The sequence below is a fragment of the Onychomys torridus genome, chromosome 6, assembly GCF_903995425.1.
Source record: "Onychomys torridus chromosome 6, mOncTor1.1, whole genome shotgun sequence".
NCBI classification, from domain to species: Eukaryota; Metazoa; Chordata; class Mammalia; order Rodentia; family Cricetidae; genus Onychomys; species Onychomys torridus.
The window spans coordinates 38,175,931-38,202,174 of NC_050448.1; the positions used below are offsets into that span (position 1 = coordinate 38,175,931).

The following is a 26,244-nucleotide window of genomic DNA, read 5'->3' on the forward strand; positions in this document are numbered from 1 at the left end:
TCAACTGAGTCGTGGGTCCGCCGCTCTCCTCTTGCGGTCACTTAGTTCATGGAATGACCCTGCCAGGTGACTGACAAAGGACTGTTGAAAACATTGCAGGAGTGCAGAGCTAACAGTGCCACGTGTGTCTGAAGTGTTGTTGAGATTTGCTTCAGGGTGTGGCGGACCTATGAAATGCTAGCTCCCAGGCGGTGCTGACACTGCTCAGATTTTATTTGTTTGTTTTCCCTAGAACCACACAACAGGACTGTCTCCAGTAGTAGACAGCATGGAAAATACTGTATGAGTCGGTTGCTTTTTTTTGGTCAGTTTTAAATGAAATGCCAACTCAACTTGTTTTGAAGCCTCTTTGTGAGTTGGAGATATTATTTAAATTTCTAACACTATTTGAAATTGCTTAGAGGTTATTAACTAGTCAGACTTTTTGAGATTATGTATTCGTTTACTCAGGACTTGCCGTGTGCCTCCCATGTGCTGGGTGATATGGGGAGTAGAAAGGAAGTCGAAGCCCTCGGCCCATCTCCCCGAGAAGAGTGATTCTCAGAGTAACTATGGTCAGGGGCTAGAGTGTTTTACCGCTAATTTTTACCGTGTTGTAGCCTGGTATATGATAAAAACGAAATGCCTCTTGAATGTAGTATCAGCGTCACCTTGCTCCCATGTCACCTTATGCGTATTGTGTGCGTATGGCCTGTGGAGAGACAGTACTGGTACCAGCCTGCCCTTGGAGTGGCACTTCCTCATGCAAGTTTACATCCAGTTCACCGAACCCATTTACAGCAATTTCTAAAACGATAATAGGTGTATTTTTTTAAATGTTAGATTGAGGACTAATATATACATCCTGTAGTATGTCAGTGTCAATTACATAGTAATAGAGAGCGTTTACTGGGTCTGTTGGTCTGTGTGCGGTTCTGTACAGTTGGGTGTGTGTCAGTCTCTGTCTCACTGAGGTAGTGGAACTCGCTCCTGTTTATAAATGCAGAAACTGAGGCCCAAGAAATCCTTGACTAGTCAGTCCCTTTTCAACTTTAGGCCGGAACTGGCCTTTGGAGCATGGGCTGTAACTGTTAACGTTTTCTGTAGAGCGGGGCTAAAGGTGCCGTGGGAGTTCAGGAGAGAGATGCTTGGAGCCACTGCAGGGCGCTGGCAGGGAGGGTAGGTGGGCTCTACAGATCTGGCTTAGTGCAGCGGGGCCATTGCTGGTGTCCTGGCAGCTTGGTTGTGGGGGACTGTGGGGGATGGTGGTGAGTGTACATGATTCTCTGTTAAATTAATCTCACTAGTTCATGCCTAATAAATCTAGTGTGGGGGAGAGAGTAGGGCCTAGGAGGTTGTGAGGGAGGCGGCTTCAGTAACCAAACCGTGAAGTAAAATGAGCCTGAATAGGGCTGGAGAAGAGGCAGTGGGTGATAATTGGTCAAAGGACATGAGAGGGGCATGGGCAGTGTTCAGATTTCCAGGGACACTGTGAAGCTCCTTGAAGACTTCAGGGTGCCTATTGGTGCTGGGTCTGTAGTGACATGTCATGCATTCAGACTAGCACCTCATTGTTGAATTGAAAGTAGTCAGACCTCCCTGCCCGCCCCCAAGAATTCCAGCTGACTTTAGCCAGTCAGCTGGTCCACATAGCTTTGGTTTCCTGCTAGCCCATCTTTAAATTTCTCCTCCAACACCTGCCACTGGCCTTCTGCTGGGCTACTTTGGTGGCAGCTAATAGCTAGAACTGCCTGGCAGGTTTGTGATGGATGCCTGAAGAGGTGGAAGTGAGCAAGCTTCCTGAAAATGGAAAGGGTGGAGAAGCTGAGGCGTGCTAACTGAGGGCCGCTCCTCAGACTGGGCTTTTGTGTTTTGTTTTGTTTGTTTGTTTTCCTTGACTCAGAATTGCAGTTGGTAGTTCTGTTTGTGAACAGCTGACCTAGAACGAATGAATGAAATGGAGAAACTGCCCTCTGCCCTCCCACAGCCTGGCTTCCCACAGGGCTGCCCTAAGCTTGGGGTAGGGGGATAATTAAGGATGGGAACCAGGAGAGCCAAAAAGAGCCATCGAGGCAGTGAAGTTGGTTACCTGCAGATTTCACATCCATGGACACAGGCAAAGACTTGTGCTTGTTGCCTCTGCTTCAGCTCCCTCCCCACCTGGCCACAGTGTGTGATTGAAAATGGGACTGAAAGGAAGAATTTACATTAGAAAGTTTGTGCCAGGGCGATGGTGGCACACACCTTTCATCCCAGCACTCAGGAGGCAGAGGCAGGCAGATTACTGTGAGTTCCAGGCCAGCCTGGTCTACAGAGCGAGATCCAGGACAGGCGCAAAGCTACACAGAGAAACCCTGTCTCGGGGGATTTTTTAAAAAAAAAAAAAAAAAAAAAAAAAAGGTTGCAACGCAAGAATCATCTGGGCCTGTAGTTCTCCTCAGCAGTGGCCACTGTAAAGAGAAAACCATCTTTGTGACTAATTCTGGGTAGGATAAACTATCAGATATTTAGGTTCTTTTCCCTGCCTTATGTATATGCAAATCTAAAAGTTCAAGTATTTTTCTCCTGCAGTTTTCCTGGAATCTTTCGGAGAACCACATCCAGGTGTTTGATATCAGTGGGTGACAAGCATTTGAATGGACTTTGAATGTGAATTAATGGGATACAGTTATTTAAATGAGTAAAATAAATGCCAAATATACTGTGTTTAGATATAATTGGAATCAAAGACTCTCCTACTTTAAAACAAGGCAGGAAATGCCTGCCTCACTAGGCTACTCTGGTTGGAATGAGGGATGTTGTTAAGGGATATTGACACTCTGAATGTGTGTTTGCTACTCAATTGTTGTGGACATTTCCATCTAATCCTTTGAAAGTTTTTAAGCAACCAGTCATGTGCATGGCTGGTCTTGTATGTGCTGGCAGTTTAAAGGACATGATGGTAACGATTGTGATGATTCTGTGTTAAAAATAGTCAGTGTATGGCAGTTACCACTCTGACGGTCACATTGGGAATGTGAAGTGGGCAGCTTCACCTCCATTTCACAGAAGAGGAGTGGGGAGCCAGGATTCTGGGTTAGGTTAGTTGGAAACACTGCTTGCTTCAGAGATCTTTCTGTCTTGGAGAATGCCATATGTAATAGCCAAAGATGTAGTTCTAAAAGCTTTTGCTTTTAGAGATCCCTGAGGTGGCCACTTAAGAGTCAAAGCATATGTAATACCACCTAAACCTTCACTTCTACCTAGTACTCAGCCCCAGTTTCTCAATCTGTAAAAAGAGTTCTTACCATGCCTGTGTTTCCTAGGAGTTATATGAGAATGGGCATGCATGTCCTGCCTAAATAAAATACCAGGGAGAGAGCTATCACTGTGACCACGATTAAAAGGCATTTCCTTTTGCTTTCAGTAGGCATAGGTATGAAGGCAGATCTTGCTGTTTTGTGCCAGGTTCATCCTTTGGCTTTATTTCAGGTCCTATAGTTAGTGATTGTCAGGCTTCAGGTATGGTTAGGATGGGAGGTGAGTATTAACAGCAGTGGAGATGATGGTGGGTATAAAACAACAACAACAACAACAACCTTTTGGTGTGACTTTGATGTAAATGTGGTGTGGCCCTGGTGTTAGAAATGTTGGTGAGGCCAAGGAGGTGGGGGGTTCTTTTTAGGGGAGTCCTGCCCTATTAAGGAGGCTGGTGTTGTTAACGCTATCACCATCAAGTAGTTTGGCTGCAAACAAGGCAGTCTGTCCAAACCTAGGTTACCATTTAAATGACTTCTTGGTTGGTCATGGGGTGACATGTCAGGCAAGGAGTGCCGATAGAAGTTGGTCCCTACTGCAAACCCCACTTTTTCAGCTGCCGTGGACTGAGTGATGGCTTCCACATTGCTGCCATGCAGCTCGGGTCCTGACTTTAGGGACAGTGCTGCCCTGAGGGAAACAAAGCACCATGGCTTGGACAGCTTAAAACACTGGTAGCTGTTTTCTCACAGGTTGGAAATCTTCAATAACGGTGTCAGCAAGGCCATGGTCACTCAGAGCCTCAGGCAGGGATCTTTCCTTGTGTTCTGTTGCTTCCGGTAGTCTAGGCCCTTCTTGGTGTGCAGTCAGGTAACTCCCAATGTCTGCCTTGTCTTGCTTTACTGTCCTTTTTCTGTGTTTGTACCTTCTTTTATCATGACTCCAACCTTCTAGATCCGGATCCATGTATTCAGTATGACCCTGTTTGGCTTGCTTGTCTGTAAAGACACTAGTTCAAAGAAGGTCATCTGCTTACTTATTAGAGACTAGAACTTTGAAATTCTTTTTTTTTCCCCTTGGGCCCAGACACTGAACAGTATGTATACAAACCTCTCCCCATCTCTTTTGAGTACCCGGGGTGATTTGGCACTGGGCATGGTTGTGTTGTCTTGCATGTGCATGGCAGATCATTCATTTCCTTCCTGTTCTTCTTCCTGGTGTTGATGAGACACATCCTGGAAGCCCATGTTCTAAAGTCCTTCTACCCTATGACCCCATTTTCTGATCCTATCTTTCTCCAGACTTTTCTCTAGAAGCACCCTGTGAACTTACTGCCTCTTCACTGTCCACTTGTTCTTTTGACCCCTCCGGTGTAGCTTTGAGGCCTTCACACTCGGTCTCTAGGGATGGCCGCATCCCAGAAGCACTGGACACTGTTGCCTTTTCTTGCTACAAGACACTTTCTTCCCTTAGTTTCCCAGGTAATGCACATCAGGTCTCCTTTTTTTCCTGGAATGGCCAAGCTTTGACATGTCCTTGGAGGGTTTCCATCACTACCTGGCTGTTAGATTACAGTTGGGTTTCCCTGAGGTCTGTCCAGGACCCTTGTCCCTCCTCAGCTTCCTCTCTTCCTGTGCATCTCATCCCCTGGGTTTGAGTTCCACATGCCTTTGTCATTTTGACCTCGTTCTGATCAGTGGTCTTTGGTGCAGACCTATCTAACTGGCTGCCATCCCTCTGCTTCCGACCTGTAGTGTGTTTATGATGAAGACAGACTTTCTCTTGATGACCCGCACACCCTGTGTATTCTGTCTGGTTTTCAGTGCTTCGGCCAGCCGCATCTTTGCTCCCATCCCCCAAGTGACAGTGTTCCTTCTTTTTCCCAGCCTGATAGACATCCGACAGGCTTTCCCTCTGTCTTCCCTCATTGAACAAATGTCAGTGAGTGTTACCCTTCCTATGATGTGAACCTTTGTCATGACATGCCTCTTCTTGTTGCTAGTAATTCTCCGTGCCATGAAGTTTATATCATCTGATGTTAACTTGAGCCCTCTTATGTTTAGATTCTATGACTCTGCTTCTGTCCATTTACTACCAATCTGTCTGTCTGTCTTTAAAGTGTCACTTAATTTTAAAATACAGCATGTAGTTGGCCAACCCCCCCCCCCCCCACTTTGGATCCAGTTGATAATGCTTCAGCTTAAGCATTCCACACTATTTGGATAGCATGTAATATAATTGTTGTTCCAGCTGGACTTGTCTGTTGTTTCCTTTCCTGTTCTCTTTAGATTATTAGACACTTCTTAACTTTCTTGTTGAGATGTTGGCTATACATTTGTATGTGTGCATGGTTGCTTTAGGAATTACATAATACACTTCATACTCTGTTTTGTTAATGTGATGTGTCCTCATGAAAGAGGGCAGAGGGGGCTGGAGAGATGGCTCAGAGCTTAAGAGCACTGGCTGCTCTTCCAGAGGTCCTGAGTTCAATTCCCAGCAACTACATGGTGGCTCACAACCATTTACAGTGAGATCTGTTGCCCTCTTCTGGCCTGCAGGCATATATGCAGGCAGAACACTATACATAATCAATAAATAAATCTTTGAAGAAAAAAAAAAGAAGAAAGAGGTCAGAACTTTGGCATTGTAAGTGTCCTCTTAGAGAACGATCCTTCAAAGTTGGAGCTCATCTCAGAGACCACCTTCCCACCTGTCTGGCTTCTCAGACTGGGCTGAACCCTTCTTTGTTCGCTCGACCAGACAGCATTTCTGTCTGGGGTATATTCCACACTTGCCATTTGCCAACGGTGGATTCTCTAGTTTTTTACTGCAGTGCTGTATTTATAATTCCTTGATGAACGAACGGAGGGGGAGCCTGAATTATGGCTTGGGAAATTCAAAGGACTTCACAGTACTGTAAGGGTGAAGGTGTGGAAATGGCATGATGTAGGCATTCAGGTTGAAATGCATGAAATTGTCAAGTAGATTAAATGCAAGTTAAAATATTAAAAAACAGGGCACTTAATAATGGATCAGGCACAGTGCTAAACTCTGCAACATTCTATCTTATGTGACTTTAGCCCTGTGAGTTATTCTTGTTTCCTTTTAAACAAAGAGATGAGATAGAGAGGGGTCTGTAACTTGGTCCCCAGTGCTGGGTGTGAGCCCTGTCTGAATATCAGCCAGGCTGGACCACTGATCTTCACTGAAGCTTCACATCTTCAGTCATAGGGAGATGCTTTGATTTGTGGCCAGAGTCTGGTAGGGAAAAGGCCTCTAGCATTACTGATGACCTGTATAGAGTTATGCTAGATCTTTCTTTAGCTTCTTCAGAGGGTAGAACCAGGGAAAGCCCTCTGCAGTTTTTGGATAAGGCCATGTGGGTCAGGACACTATTTCAGGAATACTCAGTGCAGCTAGGAGGTGGGCAGGACAGAAGCAGGGTGAGTGAGAAGCAGTAGATGGACCCTGCACTGACAGGCCACAGTGACTGGAGTGTTTCGAATACTTCAAAGGAAGGAGTGTGAAGTGTGTAGGGCGAGAAGTGTTACAATTAATGATGAAGTATGGGAGTGAAAGGTTCTTCCTTAATGTTTCAGGTCACTTATACCTGTTAACTATGCCTATTGCCCAATGGCTTTTGGGAGGGGGGTGGTTTGAGACAGGGTTTCTCTGTGTAGTTTTGGTGCCTGTCCCAGATCTCACTCTGTAGACCAGGCTAGACTTGAACTCACAGAGATTCTCCTGGCTCTGCCTCCCGAGTGCTGGGATTAAAGGCGTGTGCCGCCGCCGCCGCCGCCGCCGCCGCCGCCGCCGCCGCCGCCACTGGGTGCCCATTGACTTTAAATTCTGTCTGTAATGGGGATTATCATGCCATCTTGGATAGGAACATTATATCATTAAATCATGGATAATAGCATTTTTCTAACAGGTATCAGCAGACAACCTCAGGGGTCTGAGAGAATGCTCTTTTGAGAGAGAGGTACAGGCCAGGGACAGTAATGATCAACTGTTTCTAAAACCTGTGTGTAGTGGGTATTCTCTCTGCCCATGACCTTGGGCTATCTGTGGTGCTTCTTGCCTGCCTTCATGACCTCCTATAAGGGAAGAGGGAAGGGGTCTCACGATCTCTCTTGGACGTGGAAGGCTTCCTGGGCAGAAAACTTATTTATTAAGGGATGAAATGGAGATCACACACTCACTTATACAAAATGGAGCGACGCCATTGCCTCTTCATCTCCGAGGGAAAGATGGGGAAAGCTCCAGACCCGCCGAACCATGTGCCAGGAAGCCTTCTCTAGGCAGGCAAGAAGCACTGCCTCCATTGGGCTAGCTAGCCCAAGGTCATGGGCGGAGCAAATACCCACTACACCTGTGTCTGGGTGAGATAGGTTAACCAGTCTTCCTGGGTAGCAGCCAAGGGGCTGGTTTCCTGATGATTTGTTGTCTTCACCTCTGGCAGAGATTTCGGTCTGTATTAGATGATGAGGGTGGAAAAGGGCATGTGTGTGTGTGTGTGTGTGTACACAAGTGTTCGTGTGTCATTTATTAATCTGCCTTTGACATGGTCTTTGCAATTTGTGCTGAGCTGGCCTTTTTTGTTCCATTTCTTGAGTGAGAAGGAGCTTATGCAGTTTCCAGACAGGCATCAAAAAAAATGTATTCACTTCTCCAAAGAGATCTTTTTTACTTAGGAAAAAAAAGGTGTGTGTGTGTGTGTGTGTGTGTGTGTGTGTGTGTGTGTGTATGTGCATGCTTACCTGTGCCACACAAGTGGAGACCAAAGGATAGCCTTAGGATTGCTTCTCTCCTGTGGGTCCTGAGGATCAAACTCAGGTAGTCAGGTCTGCCCCTAAGCGCCTCTACTGACTGAGCCATCTCGATAGCCTTGAAATATTTTGTTGAAATTAAAAGGTTGCTTTGAAAGTGATCCAGAAAAATAGCAACCTCAGCATACGTATGTGAGACTCATGGTTGCTTTAGGAGTGTGCCCATAGTCCTAAATGTCTGATTTTTCAATCTATATCGAATCTGAAAATGTAGAGAAAAAAGTAAACACTGGCTTTTTCTATTAGCATGGGCTTCTGTAGGCATTTACTTTTTTTTTTTTCCTTTCTAAATTTGTTTAAAGTGTGTACTGTATTTTCTTTTTTGATAAAAGGGATCACCATGTAGCTCCGGCTTGAACTCATGTGTTCTTGCCTTTGCCTCTGGAGTGCTAGGGTGGCAGCCTGTGCCCCACATGCTTTCCGCCTAAGGCTTATGTTTTAGTTGAAGTCAGTCGGAAGGAGTGTGGGATCCTTTCTTATCCGTGTCCTAGCTACTTTTGGAACAACTTTGCTACCTTTGTTACGGACCTATAGAAGTTCCATATGTGAGCATCGTGGTGTGATGTAATGCTGCCTTGGGCTACAAGGTAATGGCTGTGATCTGTCTCCCTGTCTTTGCAAGGAAAGTCATTGCAACAGTGGATGGCTGTTATTCATCTATTTAGGAAAGTCTCTGAAGAGGTTCAAAGCTCATAGGGAAGTAGCTATATGTGTCCCTTACAGATAGCTCTGGCTTGGCAGTTTAGAAGCATTCTGTTCCAAATTCTGGACTCTTTCTTTTCTAATTACACCTAATTAATTTTGGCAAAGCGTGCAGAGCAGTCACAGTAGCTTCTTGTGTGAATGCAGGTAACACACATCACCTTTTGTCTAAATCACTTAAAGCTGCCTAATGCTAGCCTATCCTAGCCTGCTTTCTCAAAGTTGGACCCGCAGACACCACCAGGTTGGAGAGGATGATTTTCCTTTAAGGGAGTCTGTTGCTGCAGCACTGGAGTTTGTGTTGTCAACACTAGAAAACACTGGAGTGTGTCATATTCTTAACGCGTTTGGAGTTTTGCCATCAGTGTTTGTTCATTTCATGTACTCCAGAAAATAGACCATCCATGCAAATCTGGCTTACCATGCTCTTGGTTTTTACCTGTTTCTGTAGAACCCCATGTGAAGTGGTGAAGAAGACTCAAGGGGGCGGGGCTAAGTGAGCTGTGTCAGTTCAGAGTCGGAAGTAGAGATGCTGCAGAACCAGCCTCGTATTTCCTCTTGAGTGAATCACAGCCCTTGGCAGTAAAAACTATTGCTGACACTCAGTGTTCCCCAGTGCTTTTGTGGCAAATTTATACCCAGTTTTTTTTCCTTTTTTTTTTTTTTTTCTTTTCTGTTTTTCGAGACAGGGTTTCTCTGTGTAGCTTTGTGCCTTTCCTGGAACTCACTCTGTAGTCCAGGCTGGCCTCGAATTCACAGAGATCCCCCTGGCTCTGCCTCCCGAGTTCTGGGATTAAAGGCGTGAGCCACCACACTCTTTCATGACTCCATGTCTACCCCTACTATTTTAGGCACTGACGCTACACAGACATTTTTATTAGCTGCTTCTTGAGATTGATCAAAATCTTCCTGGCTTAAAATATACATTATGTAGTTTCGTCTTAAAATTTTGAATAATTAATTTGATAATGAGTGACTGGTTTGAGGTGTCTTTGGATATGAGTCTGTCTTCTGTGTGGATCATCATTTGAGTGGCTGCCTCAGCTGGGAGAAGACTTGATTCCCACAGAACTTTGCTCCATGTATTGGGATCCTTTGAAAGTGGCCAAAGCAGCGGCCTGCCAAGATGCCCATAAATGCACACACAATGCAGTTGCATGGCATGTTCTAGCAGACTGAGGTTCTCAGCCAAGGTAGCCATTTTTGACTAGTCACCGCAGCCCTTGGAACAGTTTTTCTGTCTCTTATTTGCATCTGGTGTCTGTCATTCTTTCCTTTGTGCTGTGGTGACCATCAGTTCAGTTCACTGAGATGGTTTCTTGCCTCATATCTTACAACTTTTTTTTTTCCCATTCTTTATTTCCAAGCTCTGATTTATTCTAGAACTCAGTGATAATCTGGGCAGAGCAAGGAGGTCATGCTTTTTTTTTTTTTCTTTTTAAAAAATTTCTAAAATCCCATGCTATTATCCAGGCTTGGTGGCACATACCTTTAACCCCAGCACTAGGGAGGCAGATGCAGGCAGATCTCTGAGTTCAAGGCCAGCCTGGTCTACTTTGTTCCAGGATAGCCAGGGCTACACAGAGAAACCCTATCTCGAAAAGCAAGAACAAAAACTAGATGACCAGTAATATTAATAATAATAAAACTTATTATTATTCCAGGCCTTTTTTGATGTGTTGTAACCTTAGCAGAGTTTCCCCACATCTATTCAGGAGGTCATTTTAAGGATTGTAGGAGTAGCATTGTATTTTTAGACCACATTTTCATGTGACATTTGTTCTTTATGTTATGGAAATGTCTCTCTGTGGTCTAGGATCATTCTAAGGATAATGTGTCAGTGTTGGCCTGCACAGATGGTGCACTAGTTTAACCAATGTCACCCTTCTCACCTGTGACATGGATTTGACCAGAGAGCACCTGAGTTGGTAAGGGTTACGTGAACTAGACTATGTAGCACTAGTGACCCCCCTCACCCCCAGCTATAGGTTGTGCTGGGGCATGCTTACCACCACATAGCTTATTACTATAAACCTTTCATTTCTCTTTAACTCACTATGGGGTCTTGGATAAGTTAGATGGGAGAGCTTTGTTGAATCTGAAATAGGGCTGAGAGCTAGGGAGATTGCTTAGCACTGGCTGCTCTCCCAGAGGACCGAGGATTACTCACATGGTCTCTAAGTCCAGTTCTGATGCCTCCACAGACACTGTATGCATGTGGTGCACAGACATTTGTGCAGACAAAACACCCATGCACATACAAATAAATAAACATTAAAAAATAGTGCAATAAGGAAGGAGGGTCAGACTATGAGCTCCTCAGAACAGTTCTAACTAAAACATTTTGTGATCTTGGGTTGTGAGATGGCCCAGCTGCTAAAGGAGCTTGCTGGCAAGCCTTTTGACTAGACAGTTCAATCCCCAGGACTCACATGCTAGAAGGCCAAAAGCAACTCCCACAAAATTAAAAAGTTCTACAGTAGCTTGTTTCTGTGTGTGAGAGAAGGAGCTGTTCCTTTTTTTTCTTCTTTTTCCAATTTATAAGCTAAGAGTTCATGGGACTCACAGAGCAATTAAAATAGTAGGACATTTGCAGTAGTTACCCATCTCCCTGCTGTGACCACATGCCCTCCAGTGTTGCTGGAGTGATCTCCAGTCCTGCCCGGGCCCACAGCCACTCAGACCCAGATAAACACACAGACGCTTATATTATTTAAACTGTTTAGCCTAATGGCTCAGGCTTCTTGCTATCCAGTTCTTATATCTTAAATTAACCCATTTCTATTAATCTATAAGTTGCCACGTGGCTTGTGGCTTACCGGTACTTTTACATCTCGGTTCCTCTGTGTCTGGCTGGTGACTCCTGACTCAGCCTTCCTGTTCCCAGAATTCTCTTCTCTGCATATCCCACCTGTACTATGCTTCCTGCCTGGCTACTGGCCAATCAGTATTTTATTTATCAATCAGAGCACCATATTCACAGCATCCCCAGCGCTCCAGAGGTAATGTAGGGGAGGGAATAACAGTCCATCATGGCAGAGAACTAACTCATTGCCCCAGGAGCTTGGGTGGTTGGGTATACAGAACCCACAATGAGAAAGCAGAAATGAGAGCCGGTTTCATCCTGCTCATTTCTTTCCCTTAAGTCCAGGACCCCATCTCCTGAGATGGTGTTACCATAGTCAGTGTGAGTCCTCCTGCTCAGTTTAATTTTCCTAAGGACACTTTACATACCGAGAGATGTGTTTTCACCATGACTTTAATCCTGCCAAGCTGACAGTCAAGATTGACTCCATGCTCTTACAAGCTGAGTAACCAGTCAGGATAACCTCTATGCCCTGTACCTAGAACCATGTGAGAATTTGCAGCATTCACTTGATCTTTCCCTACTCGTGTGTGCAATGGTTTTGGTTTCTTCTCTCTTAATTACTGTCCTCTCAACTTCTTTCTCTTACAGACAACAGTGAACTTAGTTCTTACTTGGGCCGCAGAGTCTGGATTGACTTGAAGCGTTTTTGTTCTCTGCTTAATCAATATGTTCTCTTGAACAGGATGAACTTACCGCTGTGAATGTAAAGCAGGGTTTCAACAATCAGCCAGCCTTCACTGGAGACGAACATGGCTCTGCCAGAAACATTGTAATCAACCCATCAAAGGTAATGCTGATTGTTTCCTGTAACTCCTGAAAAGGGGTGTTTGTGATACCCTTGTGTGTGTGTGTGTGTGTGTGTGTGTGTGTGTGTAAGAGAGAGAGAGAGAGAGAGAGAGAGAGAGAGAGAGAGAGATGGAGGTGTGTGTGTGTGTGTGTGTGTGTGTGTGTGTGTGTGTGTGTGTGGTTTATTATATGTCTGCTATTTAAGCCACATTCCATGTTCCAGATTTCCTTCTGTCTGCAAACATGAAGCAGGCCTGGCATCAGTTGTCAGTCAGTCCATTCTGGGACTACTACAGTGTCCTTTTTCCACCTTCTACTTATTTTCTATGGCTTTCATGGCTGCCAATATAGAAGAGTTGGGGCCAGTAGTCTAGATTTATTTTGCTTTCCTATGACAGCTCAGGTTGACTGTTTTTGCTAAGACTGTATTCGTTGCTTTATGTCAGGAGGAGTGCAGTGTCTGTCTACCCAATTGTTGATAATCATTTAGTCATTGTGATGTCCATGGTCTTCCTACATTATAAAAATAGCAATTTCTACTTCTTGGTAATCTCCAGTTACTGTTATTATTTTTTAACTGAACTCAGGACTTCCAGACTCAGTGTGTATGTCTTACCACTGAGCTGTACCAGAAGCCCCTCATAAGGATATTTTGAAATCGTATAAATAACCTAGACTTCAGTAAATTTCACACAAAAGTTGATGTTTTCTTTACCTCTACACACCCCCCTCCTTTATTTCTTTTGCCAGCATCTCACCAGGTAGCCCTGACTGGCCAGGAACTTGCTATGTAGACCAGATTGGCGTTGAATTTGCATCAACCCTCTTGTCCCTGCCTTCTGTGTCCTGGGATTATGGGAATGCCTAGCTCACTGATGGTTCTTGCTGAATGGTTTATTATGCAGGGGGCTGACATGTTTTTATACTTACTATTCCTCATGCATGCGTTAGCTTGAGTTCTTTTGTGAGGAGCTCCCTTTACATTTCATTTTTTCAGGGTCACTATTGATTACTCCAGTGTTACTCATAGGTTCCTGGTTTTATTTTTATGTGTGATGATTTATTACCTTCATTTTTCTTTTGGCTGCCCAAATTTTCCAATATTTAAGTAGGGGCCTTTTGAACCCTGGTTAAGTATCCCCACCATTCGTATTGTTGCTCAGCATCTTCCAGGTTCATCTTGTTCTGTCTGTGTCTGCCACTGGGTGCTGGGAAAGCTCAGAAATTCTAGAGTGTAGTTAGTTCCAGGCCCTTTCTGTGGACAGAGGACAAACACTTCTGTCTAACGTGCCTGGTTAGTCTACCTACCGGTTGTTACCATTTCCAGATGCACATCCCATAGTATTCCCTTTCCTCTTCCTGTTTGGCCTTCATGTCTTCCTTCCCCTGAAGTGAGACTTGCTCCCTGCAGTGCCCTCAGAGTTTGCTTGGTGTTGCAGCACACAAAATGTTTCTGAGCAAACGTGTTCAGTGCCATCATGACAACCAAGTTTCTGTGCAAGGTTTACAATTTCTCTACACACCTTTGGTCCTTAGACCAACTTTCATTAAAAATACATAGTCTTGAGTTGGAGGGAAGAGCCTTGGGAGGGCTAGAAGAAGGAAAGGGGAAAGTGATTACTTATGTTTTAATTAAAATTTAAAAAATGATAGAATATTATGTTTAGAAGTTTATTGAATTAAATGTCTTTTTCCATGGATCAATTAGATATAAAGATAGGAATATTGCTCATTTTATTTTAGTGGTTGATTTTTAAATTCTTTTTACATGATTAGTCTTTGTTATTAAAGTACTTTTACTTTCATGAAATTAATAACATCATATGCAAGGAAGAAATAAAAAGCACAAGTCAATATTTACACTTCTTTTCTCTCACAAAAACACACAAATAATTGACCACTAAATCATCAGTGGAAATGCTATTGAGAAGACGTGAAAGAAAACAGAAGCATGTTTGTATGTAGTTCCATTTATCAGACACGGTGATACTTTTAAGTTTGTCTTTTGTGATCTTTATACACTTCATGTTACAACTATAATTACGTATTTGTGATTTAATATACACTTTTAGATATGTAATTCAGTGTACTTAATGTTTGGCACTTCACCCTGTTTTAGTGTGCAGATCTTGGGCAGTTTACCCACTCACATTGCTATATAACCCTCACCTTACTGCCTGTCCCCAGAACATTTTCATCTTTCTTAAGTGATCTGCTGCCATGTCCCCATGGCTTGGTCCTGGACTCCTGACCGGGGCAACTCAGGAAAGAAGAAGCAACATATATTGAAGACATGACAGGCACACATACAGAAAAGCTGGCACCAGGTGGGCTGTGCTGGCTTTGATGGAGGGCGCCTCCAGCAACCTGGAAATTCAGTAGTATTTTATTATGGGCAGTTGGTCTCTAGATGAACAGTTTCAGTCTATAAGTATCTGGGAGGAGGAAACTACCACTTGCTTTCTGCACACATTGTTCACACATCCTTAAAAGCTTTGTCTTCATTAAAAAGCAAGACCTTGCCTCAACTAGAAAGGAGAGATCTGTCTCCTGGAATTTGTCCTCTGACCTCCACATGCTCTGGCATCGATGAGCCTGGACACCCCACACACACACTCTCTTTCTTTCATATATGCAAATTATAATGAAATTAAAAAGATAAAATAAAAGGCTGCTGTCAGTAATGTGGGTTAGGGTTTCAATGTTTTGGGCATTCAGTGTTTACTTCACATCAGAGAGTAGGAGTTTTTTTAATGTGTTATGAACTGCTCAATTTTCTTGGTTCTTAGTGTCAAATTTTATGATAATTTAAGTAACCAAGTTAACACAAATAACACTTGTTACCACTTGGACTACTTTTTCTGTGAGGTCTATTCAGAGACCTAATATTTCTTATGTGAATTTGATTTCATTAACATGAAATGTAGGAAATTTAGTACTTAACACCTGACCTTTCCCATGTTCTTATCAAAGGAGCTATTAACTGAATAGGTCTGGGTGAATAAAATCAAGTGTTGAGTTAACCTTCTTACACTTTGTTTGAAGGGATATAAACTGATATTAGGCCTTATGAAGGGTGATATAATTAAAATTGTAGAATCATGCCATCTAAATTATAGAAATTGTCCTATACCTGCATTAACAAATGTGAAAGGTATTTATTTTAACAGGATTCTATACTCTCTTGATTAAATAAAGGACAGCATATCCATGCAGAACATTATTGTGTGGCTAAACAAATAATTCCTCATGTAGGTATACTCATACTGACTGGGCATAGTGAGCCAGATATGCCAAAAAGGAAAATAATAAGTATGTGTTTGCTTGTGTCTGTTCATGTAACAGTGGAAGGCTGTACAACCAGCTAATCAAATTGATTACTTGGAGGTAGGAATTAGGTTTTGAGAATGAGGCTTTAAAAAATATATGTCTTCTGGTTTTCGAATAATGTAAATATATTGCTGTTAGGAGAAAACTAAGCACTCTAGCTGGTTGGTGGCAGACCTGTAATCCTAGCTGGGTGGGGGTGAGGAAAGGGGTGGGGTATTTTCCAGGCCAGCATGAGACCAGTCTTAAAATATTTTTTAATGTTACATTATTTCAACATTTTCTTTTGAGCTCTAATGTATATTTCTCCTGTCTTGCTTACTTATGAATTTTGACTTTACTTACAGTATGAAATTGTTTACACGATTCACTAAGGAGAATTATAAAACATTTATATTCAGTTTTTTTCTATTATTAAGAGGGTACTTTGACTCCTTAGAATAATTTTCTTTTCACTTTTATACCCTTGTTCATTATAATTAATGTACCCAGACACAATTGCAACTTAGAGATCTCTTGAACATGCAGGAATATATGCTCTTAGGTGTTTAGTGCCCTTGAGAGAAAGACCAAATATCAGTTGAGAAATTTAAAATCGAACAATTTGCCTCAAGTGACTGCTTGTTTACAACCAACTGGTTCTGCTTCTACTTAATTTATCCACAGAAAGTTCTAGAAACATTTGCTTTAAGCAGAAAAACTTCAATGAATTTGTTTGAAAACCAAAATATTATATCTGTTTTGCTACCCACTCTAGTTTTTGTTAGTCACTATTCTATTCCTGTGACCAGACAGGATGACTGAGGTAGCTTGTATAAAAGAGAGCATTTAGTTCTAGCTGGCTCACAATGCAGAGGTTTAGTCGGTTTTCATCACAGCAGGGAGCATGGTGGCAGGCAAGCACTGGAGCAGTAGCTGAGAGCTCCATCATGACCCATAGGCAGAGAGAGACTCAGGGCTTGCCACGCTTTTCAGAGCCTACCTTCAGTGACCCACTTCCTCCAACAAGACCACACCTCCTAATCCTAATCCTTTCAAATGGTGACTTTTCCTGATGACTAAGCATTCAAATATTTGAGCCTGTGGGGCCATTTGTATTCAAACCACCACAGTTTTTATTACCATTTTTCAGTTCATGGAATTTCTGTTCACATTAAACAGAAAGGTTGTACCAGCTCTTTATCCTGAGGATCAACTCTGTTGATGGCTCCAGTCATACTGGGTTATACTATGCATGAGACTTACCTCTGACTTTTTTTCTTTTTCATCTTCTTCTTCTTTTTTTTTTTTTTTTTAAACTGGAGCTGAGGATGGAACCCAGGGCCTTGCTCTTGCTAGGCAAGCGCTCTACCACTGAGCTAAATCCCCAACCCCTGACTTTAACTAAGATGAGACTCTTACTTTTTGATTTTTTTCCAGAGTAGCGCTCTTATCTCATTAAGTTGTTACTGATTGCTAACTATTGGTGGCACTTCTTAGACATTGTTTGCATCGTATGATTTACAAGTTCTCATGAAACAAGATGTGATGCCTTCTGGATTCTTGAAAACTCTTAGCAGGTTTCCTATAGATTTATTGAATCTCTTACCTTCCTCCTGTCCTGCCCTCGGCCTTCTCTCCTTTCACTCTTTGTTCCTCCCCCCACCCCGCTCATTGCCCACCCTACCCTATAAATAACATGAAATGATAAAGTAGCTGGCAGAAGCTGGCTTCTCTGCCCTGGCCCGTTCAGCCCTAGTGACTCCTCCCTTTTCTTGTCCTCTCCTTGTGTTTGTAAAATTGGCACTGCAGTCATAATGCTGTGCACCTAATTCATCTCCACCTTTGGTGATTTTCCTCTTAAATAAATTTCTCCGGGTTCTTTAAGAAAGCAGCACCAAATGTGAACATAGAATTTCCTTTCAAAAAGCACGTGCTATTAAGGTGAAACAAGAAAAAGAATGTTTACCTTGATTCCCAGCCTCTCCTCTCCTGCGTGCCCCGGCAGGGGAGCAAGTTCTCCACTGTGCAGTGTGCAGTGTGGTAAAGGAGGGAGTGCAGTTAAGATCCAAGCGTGGCCCGTTCTGAAATTTGTCCTGATGGAAGTAACTTCCTGTTACCAGAGATAGCCTGTGGTGCTTCATCCCTTTTCCGACTGCTTGGGGTCAGTGGGGCAAAGGTGCTGTGTGAGTTCTGCAATGTGTTACTGGACAGACATCACACCATTGGGTTTCAGGATTTACTATATGGAGATCACAGTTTTGGGCTTCAAAGATTTAAATTTCCATTTTGTTCTCTGATGGGCTGTATAAGATTTTAGTTGAAACAATGAAGATAAAATGTGTAATCCTTAGATCATTGCACATTGTTCTTAAATACTGTCTTGTTTCCATTTCTTTCTACAGATCGGCGCGTATTTCAGCAGCATATTGGCTGAGAAACTAAAGCTTAACACTTTCCAGGACACCGGAAAGAAGAAGCCCCAAGTTAATGCTAAAGATAATTATTGGCTGGTTACTGCTCGATCTCAGAGTGCAATTCATAGTTGGTTCTCTGACTTAGCAGGAAATAAACCACTTGCTATTTTGGCAAAAAAGGTATCAACTATTTTCTTCCATTGTTATAATTACAGTTTTAGAAATGAAGCCATTTGACATAATGTGCGCATATACATTTATTTATTTATTTTTTATTCTTTTATAGACTGAAGGCTCAGTTGCAGGTACACAGGACAGATAGAACTGTTCTTACGTTCTTCCCTCTATATTTTGATTACATGTGGTGCTCAGGGAACCTAAAGCATCTGCATAGAGGCAGTTTAGGCAGACTTAAACATATTTTAAAATTTTAAAGTGGGCAATAATGCTTCATTTTTTTCCCCATTACACTTTTAGTTTTCTGAGATCAAGATGTCTAAGATAAGATAAAAAGATCCCTTTGAGATTATTCCCTTGTCTGTCTAAATGGCCATCCCAGCTGGGTGTGTAATCCTAGGCTCCCGCCAGTGATCCCAGCACCTGGGAGTTACACACAGACACACACACAGACACACAGACACACAGACACACAGACACACACACACACACACACACACACACAGACACACATACACAGACACATACACACACACACACACACACACACACACACACATGCTTGAGTGTAAATAATAGCTTCAAGCTAAGTTAAGTCCTACTATCAAGCAAGATAAAGAGTTTCATCTGGTTGTGTTTTGTGTTGTGATAAAATATTTTAAACAAAACAAGCAGATCTATTTATAACTTTTTTTGATAAGGATGTGTATGGGGTGGTAGGAGGTTGTTTTTAAAATCTTTACCCTCTAGTAATTTTCTTCAGTGGGAGTAATCAATATAGAGGTTCAACAATCTTGTAGTCTGAACAATACAAGATATCCTTTGAAAGCTTATCGTAAAGAAGTTAGAGCTCTCCCTCTTAGTCTTTACCTATGACTTCTTGTACACCTTTGAAACAATCCAAGGTGTCTCTTCTCATCTCCCCGGGAGCCCCTGAGTTTTAGGGGCTGCCATCTTCTGTCCTAAATATGCAAGTATCACTTCCACTGGTATGGGACCAGCTCAGAAAGGAATGCCTTGGTATACTTGCCTGTTTGTTTTTGAAAACAACTCTTTGAAAATAGTGCCTGCATCCTCCATTGGCTTTATTTTGCTATAATATCTTGACACTGCATGCCTCTGATAGATGATTGACAGATAGATAGATAGATAGATAGATAGATGGATGGATGTGAAAGGTCCTTGCAGTCTTTGAAGATCACTTGTTTAAATGTGACCAACTCTTTCCACAGAGTTAGTGCCACTGTCTCAACCTGCCTGAACTCTGGAGTTGGAGCACTTCTTCCCCAGTGTTAATAGCTGTTTGTGGTCTCACTGTGGCCCATGGGTTGATTGTCTCTGAAGGCCATATAAGCAGAGAGCATCCTGAAGAGTCTGATGGCTTTTGTACACCGATTCATAGCCTCTGAGCTGTCAGCTGGGTGTTCTTTAGTTTTCCTTTGTTACAAGCTCTTTGGATACTTTTTGGATGCTTTCTTAAAGTGAATATCGATAAGGAGTTGGTTTCCTTGCCTTAAGGGTGTAGGGGTCTCTTATCTTTTAAGAGGGAGTTGACTCATGGTGTGCTGTATTAGCTATTGTTCTTCTTTCTTTATTAGGAGCTGCCCCTGGCCAAGTCAGGTGTCCCTCAGGTAAGCCCTGGCATTCATTCTTTGCAAACATAGACATTTTCTTTAGGAAATATTGACTCTGATGGATTCATGTCTTAGGCATTCCAGGAGTCCTTCTTCTCTTCTCACAATGTCATCCTTTTGAAATGGCAAAAGTTCTTGTAGATTTGGCAAAGGACCAGATTCTCTACATGGTCTTTATACTCAGCCACTTAGTTAATTTCTGATGTTTACGTGTAAGAGGGCTTACGGCGGGAAAGAGTTCTGTGACCCAGAGTCATCCTCCAGCTCTTCCCCAGCTTTTAGAATAGCTCTCCATATGGGATGGACTGTGTTTCCGGCATGGCATCCAGCTTTCCATTAGTGTAAAGTTACACAGTATCTAGAGATGCCTGTAAAGGACTTTTAATTCAGTCTCCACCATTACTTGATTTAGAAAAGGAAAAATTTGGCAACCAGGGATAATCTTCTACCTCTTGAACAGTTAGTTGACTAGTTCTTACTTTTTTATGCAGGTACCTTAGGCTACTGAGGTCTGAGAATTCCCTTTCGTTCTGGTCCCGATTAGATAATGGAAGATGCTGATGGTGGTGGACATCCAAGGGGAGATGTGTTAGTAATAAATCACCTTGTGCACATGCAAGAAACACACACTTAGCATCTTAATTTCCGTTGCAGCTCTAGATTGATTTAGAGACTGAAACACTGTCCAGTGATTGCCAACATTCAGTATCAAGTTGATGTCTGGTATTTTACTGGTGGAAAAAAAAAAGGATCCATCACTGTAAAAAAACAAAAAACAAAAAACAAAAAACAAAAAAGTCACCAGTAAACATAATTTTCTTCCCAAGTTGACCCAAACTGTAGATTGGACAAAACCATCTCTACGTATCTTCTCGCTTAATCAGCTAACTTTCTTCATATATGTTTGTTTGGATAGTGATGCCCTGACTTGACTCAACTCAGGGTTTTGCAGTTTTGTCCTGTGCTGTTCATGTAAGATCTGTTGGTCAGTTTTGTATGCTATTTTTTCCAAACATTTCAAATTTTCAGCTGTTTGTGTTTTCCCTTCCTAACTGTTGCTGTTTAAATAAATCCTTTGGTCATCTGTGAAAGATACTATTAGCAGGACTCTTTGGAGATGCTAACTTTTACTTTGCATTGATCTGCATTTTTAGGCTTTGATCTTCCATCTTTTTGGTGTGTGCCAATGAGAGGCAACCTGACCTGGACTGATACACTTTATGCCACTGGTTCCATATTGTGTAGTCTCTCGAAAAGCATCAAGTCTTTAGTGAATGTTTGACCCTGTGTTTTTCTTGTCTCTGTCTTAAATGATAGTAACTACAGAGACCGTGTTCCCCAAAAGATGGGCCTTGTGTTCTAAACTTGCAGGACATTTTCCATGAAAGTATAGCACTGTGTTGTACAGAGATGAAGCTTACAGATTTAGCCCCTATGTCTTTCCCTCCTGTTAGTGGTGTTTGTGCAGTGTAGTTTTCTGTATCATGGGGGCCATGGTCTGAATTCAGCGTGTAAGGCAGCAAGTGTACCTGATCAGGAAGTCTTCAGTTTTCTGTAAACACAGTGTGGACACATGATACTCCGCTGAGCAAGGCAGGCAAGTGTTCCTTCAGCACTGGAACAGCTTGATGCTTCTTTGGAAAGCCCCACTGAAATAGCTTATTTTTAAGGGTTGTATTAAAAAAAATACTTAAACTTTTAAATTCTAGGGATCATATCTTATACCAAGCATGCAAATGGTTAAATTAAAAAATGCACTTGACTTGGCAAGCTAGTAGAAAAATACTATGCTATATGAATTGGCAAGTTTGAAGCCTTGACCTCCTAACCAAAATTCAAGTATGATTTTTTGGGGTGGTAAAGAGATATCCATGGCAGGGTTCTAGTGGCTTCTTTTCAAGGGCCAGATCAATAGCATGGAGACACTTTGGCTGGTATAGACAAATCCCTAATCTGGTGACAAAATGTTTATTGCTATAATTCTTATACACACATTAAAAAAACCCAAAATACCCACTTTATGAGGTGCATAGGATTGGTATTATCAAAATTCATAAATGGCTGAAAAGTGATGGACTTGATTTGGCAAAACCTAAGGAAGCATTACATGAGTAGTCACCCTGCTGTGGGGTATGGAGTGTGTGCACCTTACAGTTTTACGAGTCCCATCCCCTTGCATTGTAACAAATGTACTCTTGTTGACTTTTTCACCATATTCATAAATTAAATGGATTACATTTATAGGATATTTATGAGGTATTCTGGAAGAATGAATTAACTCTTTCAAACTATTCATTGGTATATTGGGATACTAATTGGCTGAATTGTACCTTTGTGGTCTTGAAGAAAGAATTAACAGCCTCAAGTGTCTACTTCAGCCAGTGAATTAATTGCCCAGCTATTGTGGCTCAGTGTATTAGGCAGATTCACTGATCCATCATTTTAGAGTCTACTTAACATTTTGGGCTAAAGTCACTTTCACATATTTTCTGGAAATAGTTGCATTTGTGAAACATTGCAGTTATAAAGCCTCATGCAAAAGAGTGTCCACAGATAAAATGTAGAATGATGACAGATCCTGTCTGATCTTTCCCATCTAATTTTGGGACAAATCATTTGGAAGAGTATCATAAAATTATTTTCTCCTGTTTGTTCATAAGGCAAATAACTTTCCTCATCTGAGGATATGACAAGACTTAGTTTCATAAATAAGAAAGCGTGGCTGATAACCATTTTTGCCATGTGCTAAACATAATTTTGATTTTCCTTTCTTAATGAAAATTGGCTTAAAGTTTCTTCCCACTTTTAAAGCCACATGCACTGTTTGAAATTGCATCAGACATACTTTTTTTCTAGCAGCACATAACTTACAGCCCTTTTCTTGCTTCCTTCTCTGTAAATTTGCCTATGCAATGCTATAGTGTGTGATTGTTATGTTATTTCTTTTTAGGTCCCCATCCTAAGTAAAAAAGAGGACGTTTTTGCATATTTAGCTAAGTATTCTGTGCCAATGGTTCGAGCAACATGGCTGATCAAGATGACTTGTGCCTATTATTCTGCTATTTCTGAAGCTAAAATTAAGAAACGCCAGGCTCCGGATCCCAATTTGGGTAAGTGAGGCAGTGTGCTATGGTTCACTATTGATATTTCGAGTGATTGTCGCCTGCACCCACTTAGAACTCCGCACTCGAGCATGATGAGTACTGGAAGGTCTAGAGTGCAGCAGAAAGCTACTCACTTTTCACTCAGCAAGTCCTGTTGATGTCCCCATGATTTTGCCCCTTGGTGACCTCTATGGTAGCTCAGCTGTGGAGGTACTAGTCAGACCATCATCTCTTGTCTGGATGGAAGCAGCCCCCAACTGGCTTTCCTGCATGGTTTCACTCCATTTGAGCAGGCCTTACTTCCAATTAGACAGCTGTTGGTTACCCCTCCTCCCCTGTGCTCACTGTCCCTTTTCTGGTCAGTACCACTCACTGCCCTTGCCTGTGTAATGACAGTTGATGCTAGTTAATCTTGCTCACACAGCTTTCTGCATTGTAGCCAGAATTATCCTGTTAGAACAGAAATCATGCCACTCCTGGTCTCAGAATCTTTTTATGACCAACCGTCCTGCTCACTCGCTTCCTCCCTTGGCTAACACTGGCAGCCTGCATGCTTTTTTCCTGACTTTAAGCCTTGACCTTAAGTGGGTAGGCACTGTTCTCCTTCCCTGCTGTAGATGGCTAAGTGTGTGCCCACTGGCTTCACCGTGGCACTGCTCAGTGAAACCTGGGACCACTCTGGCTAAAATTGCTATTACCTTGTGTAGCTGGAGTTTTCTCCAGCCCTGCCTGGCCCATGGTCAGGACAAATCTCTCTCACCCGCCAGTCCCGCAGCCGCTCAGACCCAACCCAGTAAACACACAGAGACTTATATTGCTTACAAACTGTATGGCCGTGGCTCAGGCTTCTAGCTATCTAGTTCTTACATCTTAAATTAACCCATTTCTATAAGTCTATACCTTGCCACGTGGCTTGTGGCTTACCAGTATCTTACATGTTGGTACTAATGGCAGCGGCTGGCAGCGCCTCTTGACTCAGCCCTCCTGTTCCCAGAATTCTCTTTTCTCTTTGTCCTGCCTATACTTCCTTCCTGGCTACTGGCCAATCAGTATTTTAATTATTAACCAATCAGAACAACACATTTAACATACAGAACATTCCACAGCACGTCCCCTTTTCTTTTTTTCAAAAAGGAAGGTTTCAATTTCAACATAGTAAAATGACATACAACAAAACAGTTATCAAGCAAGAATCATAGCTACAACATCTAGTCTATTTGTACTTGGCAAAATTAAAGAAGATATCCTATCTATTTTATCTTTGTGAGTCTAAGGTTTTATATTTTATATCTAACTTATCTTTTATCATAACTGAGGAAATTATAACTCTACTCTTCAACTACACCAAAGACCTCAGAAGGATATACTATTAACTGAGAAACAGGAAAAGGATGCAAGCAACTTTTGGGAGTCTTGCAAGATTAGACAGAGACAGCTGGCAGCCTGGACAGTCATCCAAAGTTCTTTTGTAAAGTTGGGGCATCTGTCTTTAGTCTATAGGCCTAGAGTCTCTCAGTCACTTCTCTCTGTGTCTTGTCGAATGTCTGGCAGTTTCCTCTGCAAATCAGGAACCTGAAGGACCCTTTTGCCAAGCAAAGTTCAGTGGTCACCTTCTTATGGGTCCTGCATGTCCAGTCGGTCAAGCAGTCCAGGCAAGAACAGTTTCTTGCCCAAATGGCTATTTTTGCCAAGGTGAAGATAAACTCCATTTGGAGAGTCTTCAATGCCCATCCTCCTCTCTGAAGTAAATTGGTGTTGCCAGTAGCAGACATGTCTCATTATCCAGAAAGTCTAAATTTTTAAACCATTTTAAATGCTATATTCTGTAGGTCTTTGAAGTGTTTGAAGATTACCTACCTAATTGAATTATATCTATATATACCTAGAAAACTTAACATGACTATAAGTTTGACTATCATAGAAATGACAGAAGCAGCTGGCTGCCTGAACAGTCACCCAAGTTTCCTCTGCAATGTTGGAACATCAATCTTTGGCCCACAGGCCTACAATATCTGACAGATTTTTCTGTGAAGCAGGAGTTTTGATGGACAGCTCAACCTTGTCTTAACGAAGTTTGGCAGTCACTTTCTTTTGTGTCCTCTAATTGTCTAGTTTATACTCAGCAGTTGAGGCAAGAGCCATTTCTTGCCCAGTGGCTGGCTTTCTGACATTGAAAGCAAACTCCATATGGAGGTTCTCTGATGCCCATCATCCTTTTTTGAAGTAGATTGGTGCTGTCAGGAGCAGATATGTCTCACTGTCATTTATTGTCTAGTCTCTTTGTGATGGGAAAGTTCAGAGCTTATCTGAAGCCCTGGCTGCAGTTGTCTGTGAGGCTGGACCATCTCAGTTAGCAGCTTTGAAGTTGTTCTGGATGTAGATTTTTTTAGGAAACCGCAACAGAGGCATTCTGAGAGGCTGGATCACCTAGGCTATTTGTCCTGATTGGTGTCTGGTCCTTTTTTCCCTGAAAACACACAATCTTTTAAAGGTAGCATACATGTCTGCAGCAATACAAGTATAGAATGTTTGGTGTGTACAAATCAGCTGAAGATGATTCTTTGGTCTGTGTCTGAGCAGGTGAAAGGCATCTATGAACTTTATAAGTCCATTTGGACTGCATAACCAAACTGTAATATAAATCTCCATCCATGCCACATGAAAGAATGGCATGTAATAATAAGTCATGAGAACTCTGTAGCCAGCAAGATTTATCATGTCTCATTTGGTCTCAGAGCTGTGCTCATGTAGAGGAATCAGCTTATATGTCACCTATTTTTTTTCCTTTATGTCTTCAGCTAAGATTTTCAGGAGGTCTCCCCTATGATCTTTATTAATTTTGAAGGAATCCATAGTGTTTTGTTTCCCATGGAAACAAAGGCATAACCTATCCCCAAATGCAACATATTTCCTTACTTCCATTCTGAAGTTAAGACAGTCTTCATTTAGCAGTTTTTTTCTACAGAACAATGTCTCCCAGCAGCGTTTGCCCTTTGCTCATCAGCATTCAAAGAACTGAAAGTTAACAAAGCATTTTCTTTTCTTTATTATCTAAGCTTAAACAGCTAGGCAGCACTAGTCTAGGCCCTCTACCACATAGCTCGCTTAGCATATGGTTTGTTGCTGACTCCCTTGGCTAACCATCCTAGCTGCTTCTAACTGTCTCTACTCTGGGAAGTGGCAGCAGGTGCTTCTCTTTAGTGT

At 42.2% G+C, this 26,244-nt stretch overlaps 1 protein-coding gene across 11 annotated transcripts in view; it reads left to right on the forward strand.

Moving 5' to 3' along the window:
- Positions 1-26,244, forward strand: part of Med12l (mediator complex subunit 12L) — a 340,622-nt gene that overhangs the window by 14,654 nt on the left and 299,724 nt on the right. For 9 of the 11 annotated variants that reach the window (XM_036191125.1, XM_036191135.1, XM_036191130.1 and 6 more), the window contains 4 exons: positions 12,299-12,403; positions 18,114-18,305; positions 19,901-19,933; positions 22,887-23,046. In XM_036191125.1, the coding sequence (XP_036047018.1) occupies positions 12,299-12,403; positions 18,114-18,305; positions 19,901-19,933; positions 22,887-23,046 (490 nt within the window). The remainder of the gene's footprint in view (positions 1-12,298; positions 12,404-18,113; positions 18,306-19,900; positions 19,934-22,886; positions 23,047-26,244) is intronic. The other 2 variants (XM_036191133.1, XM_036191129.1) reach the window with 1 other exon arrangement.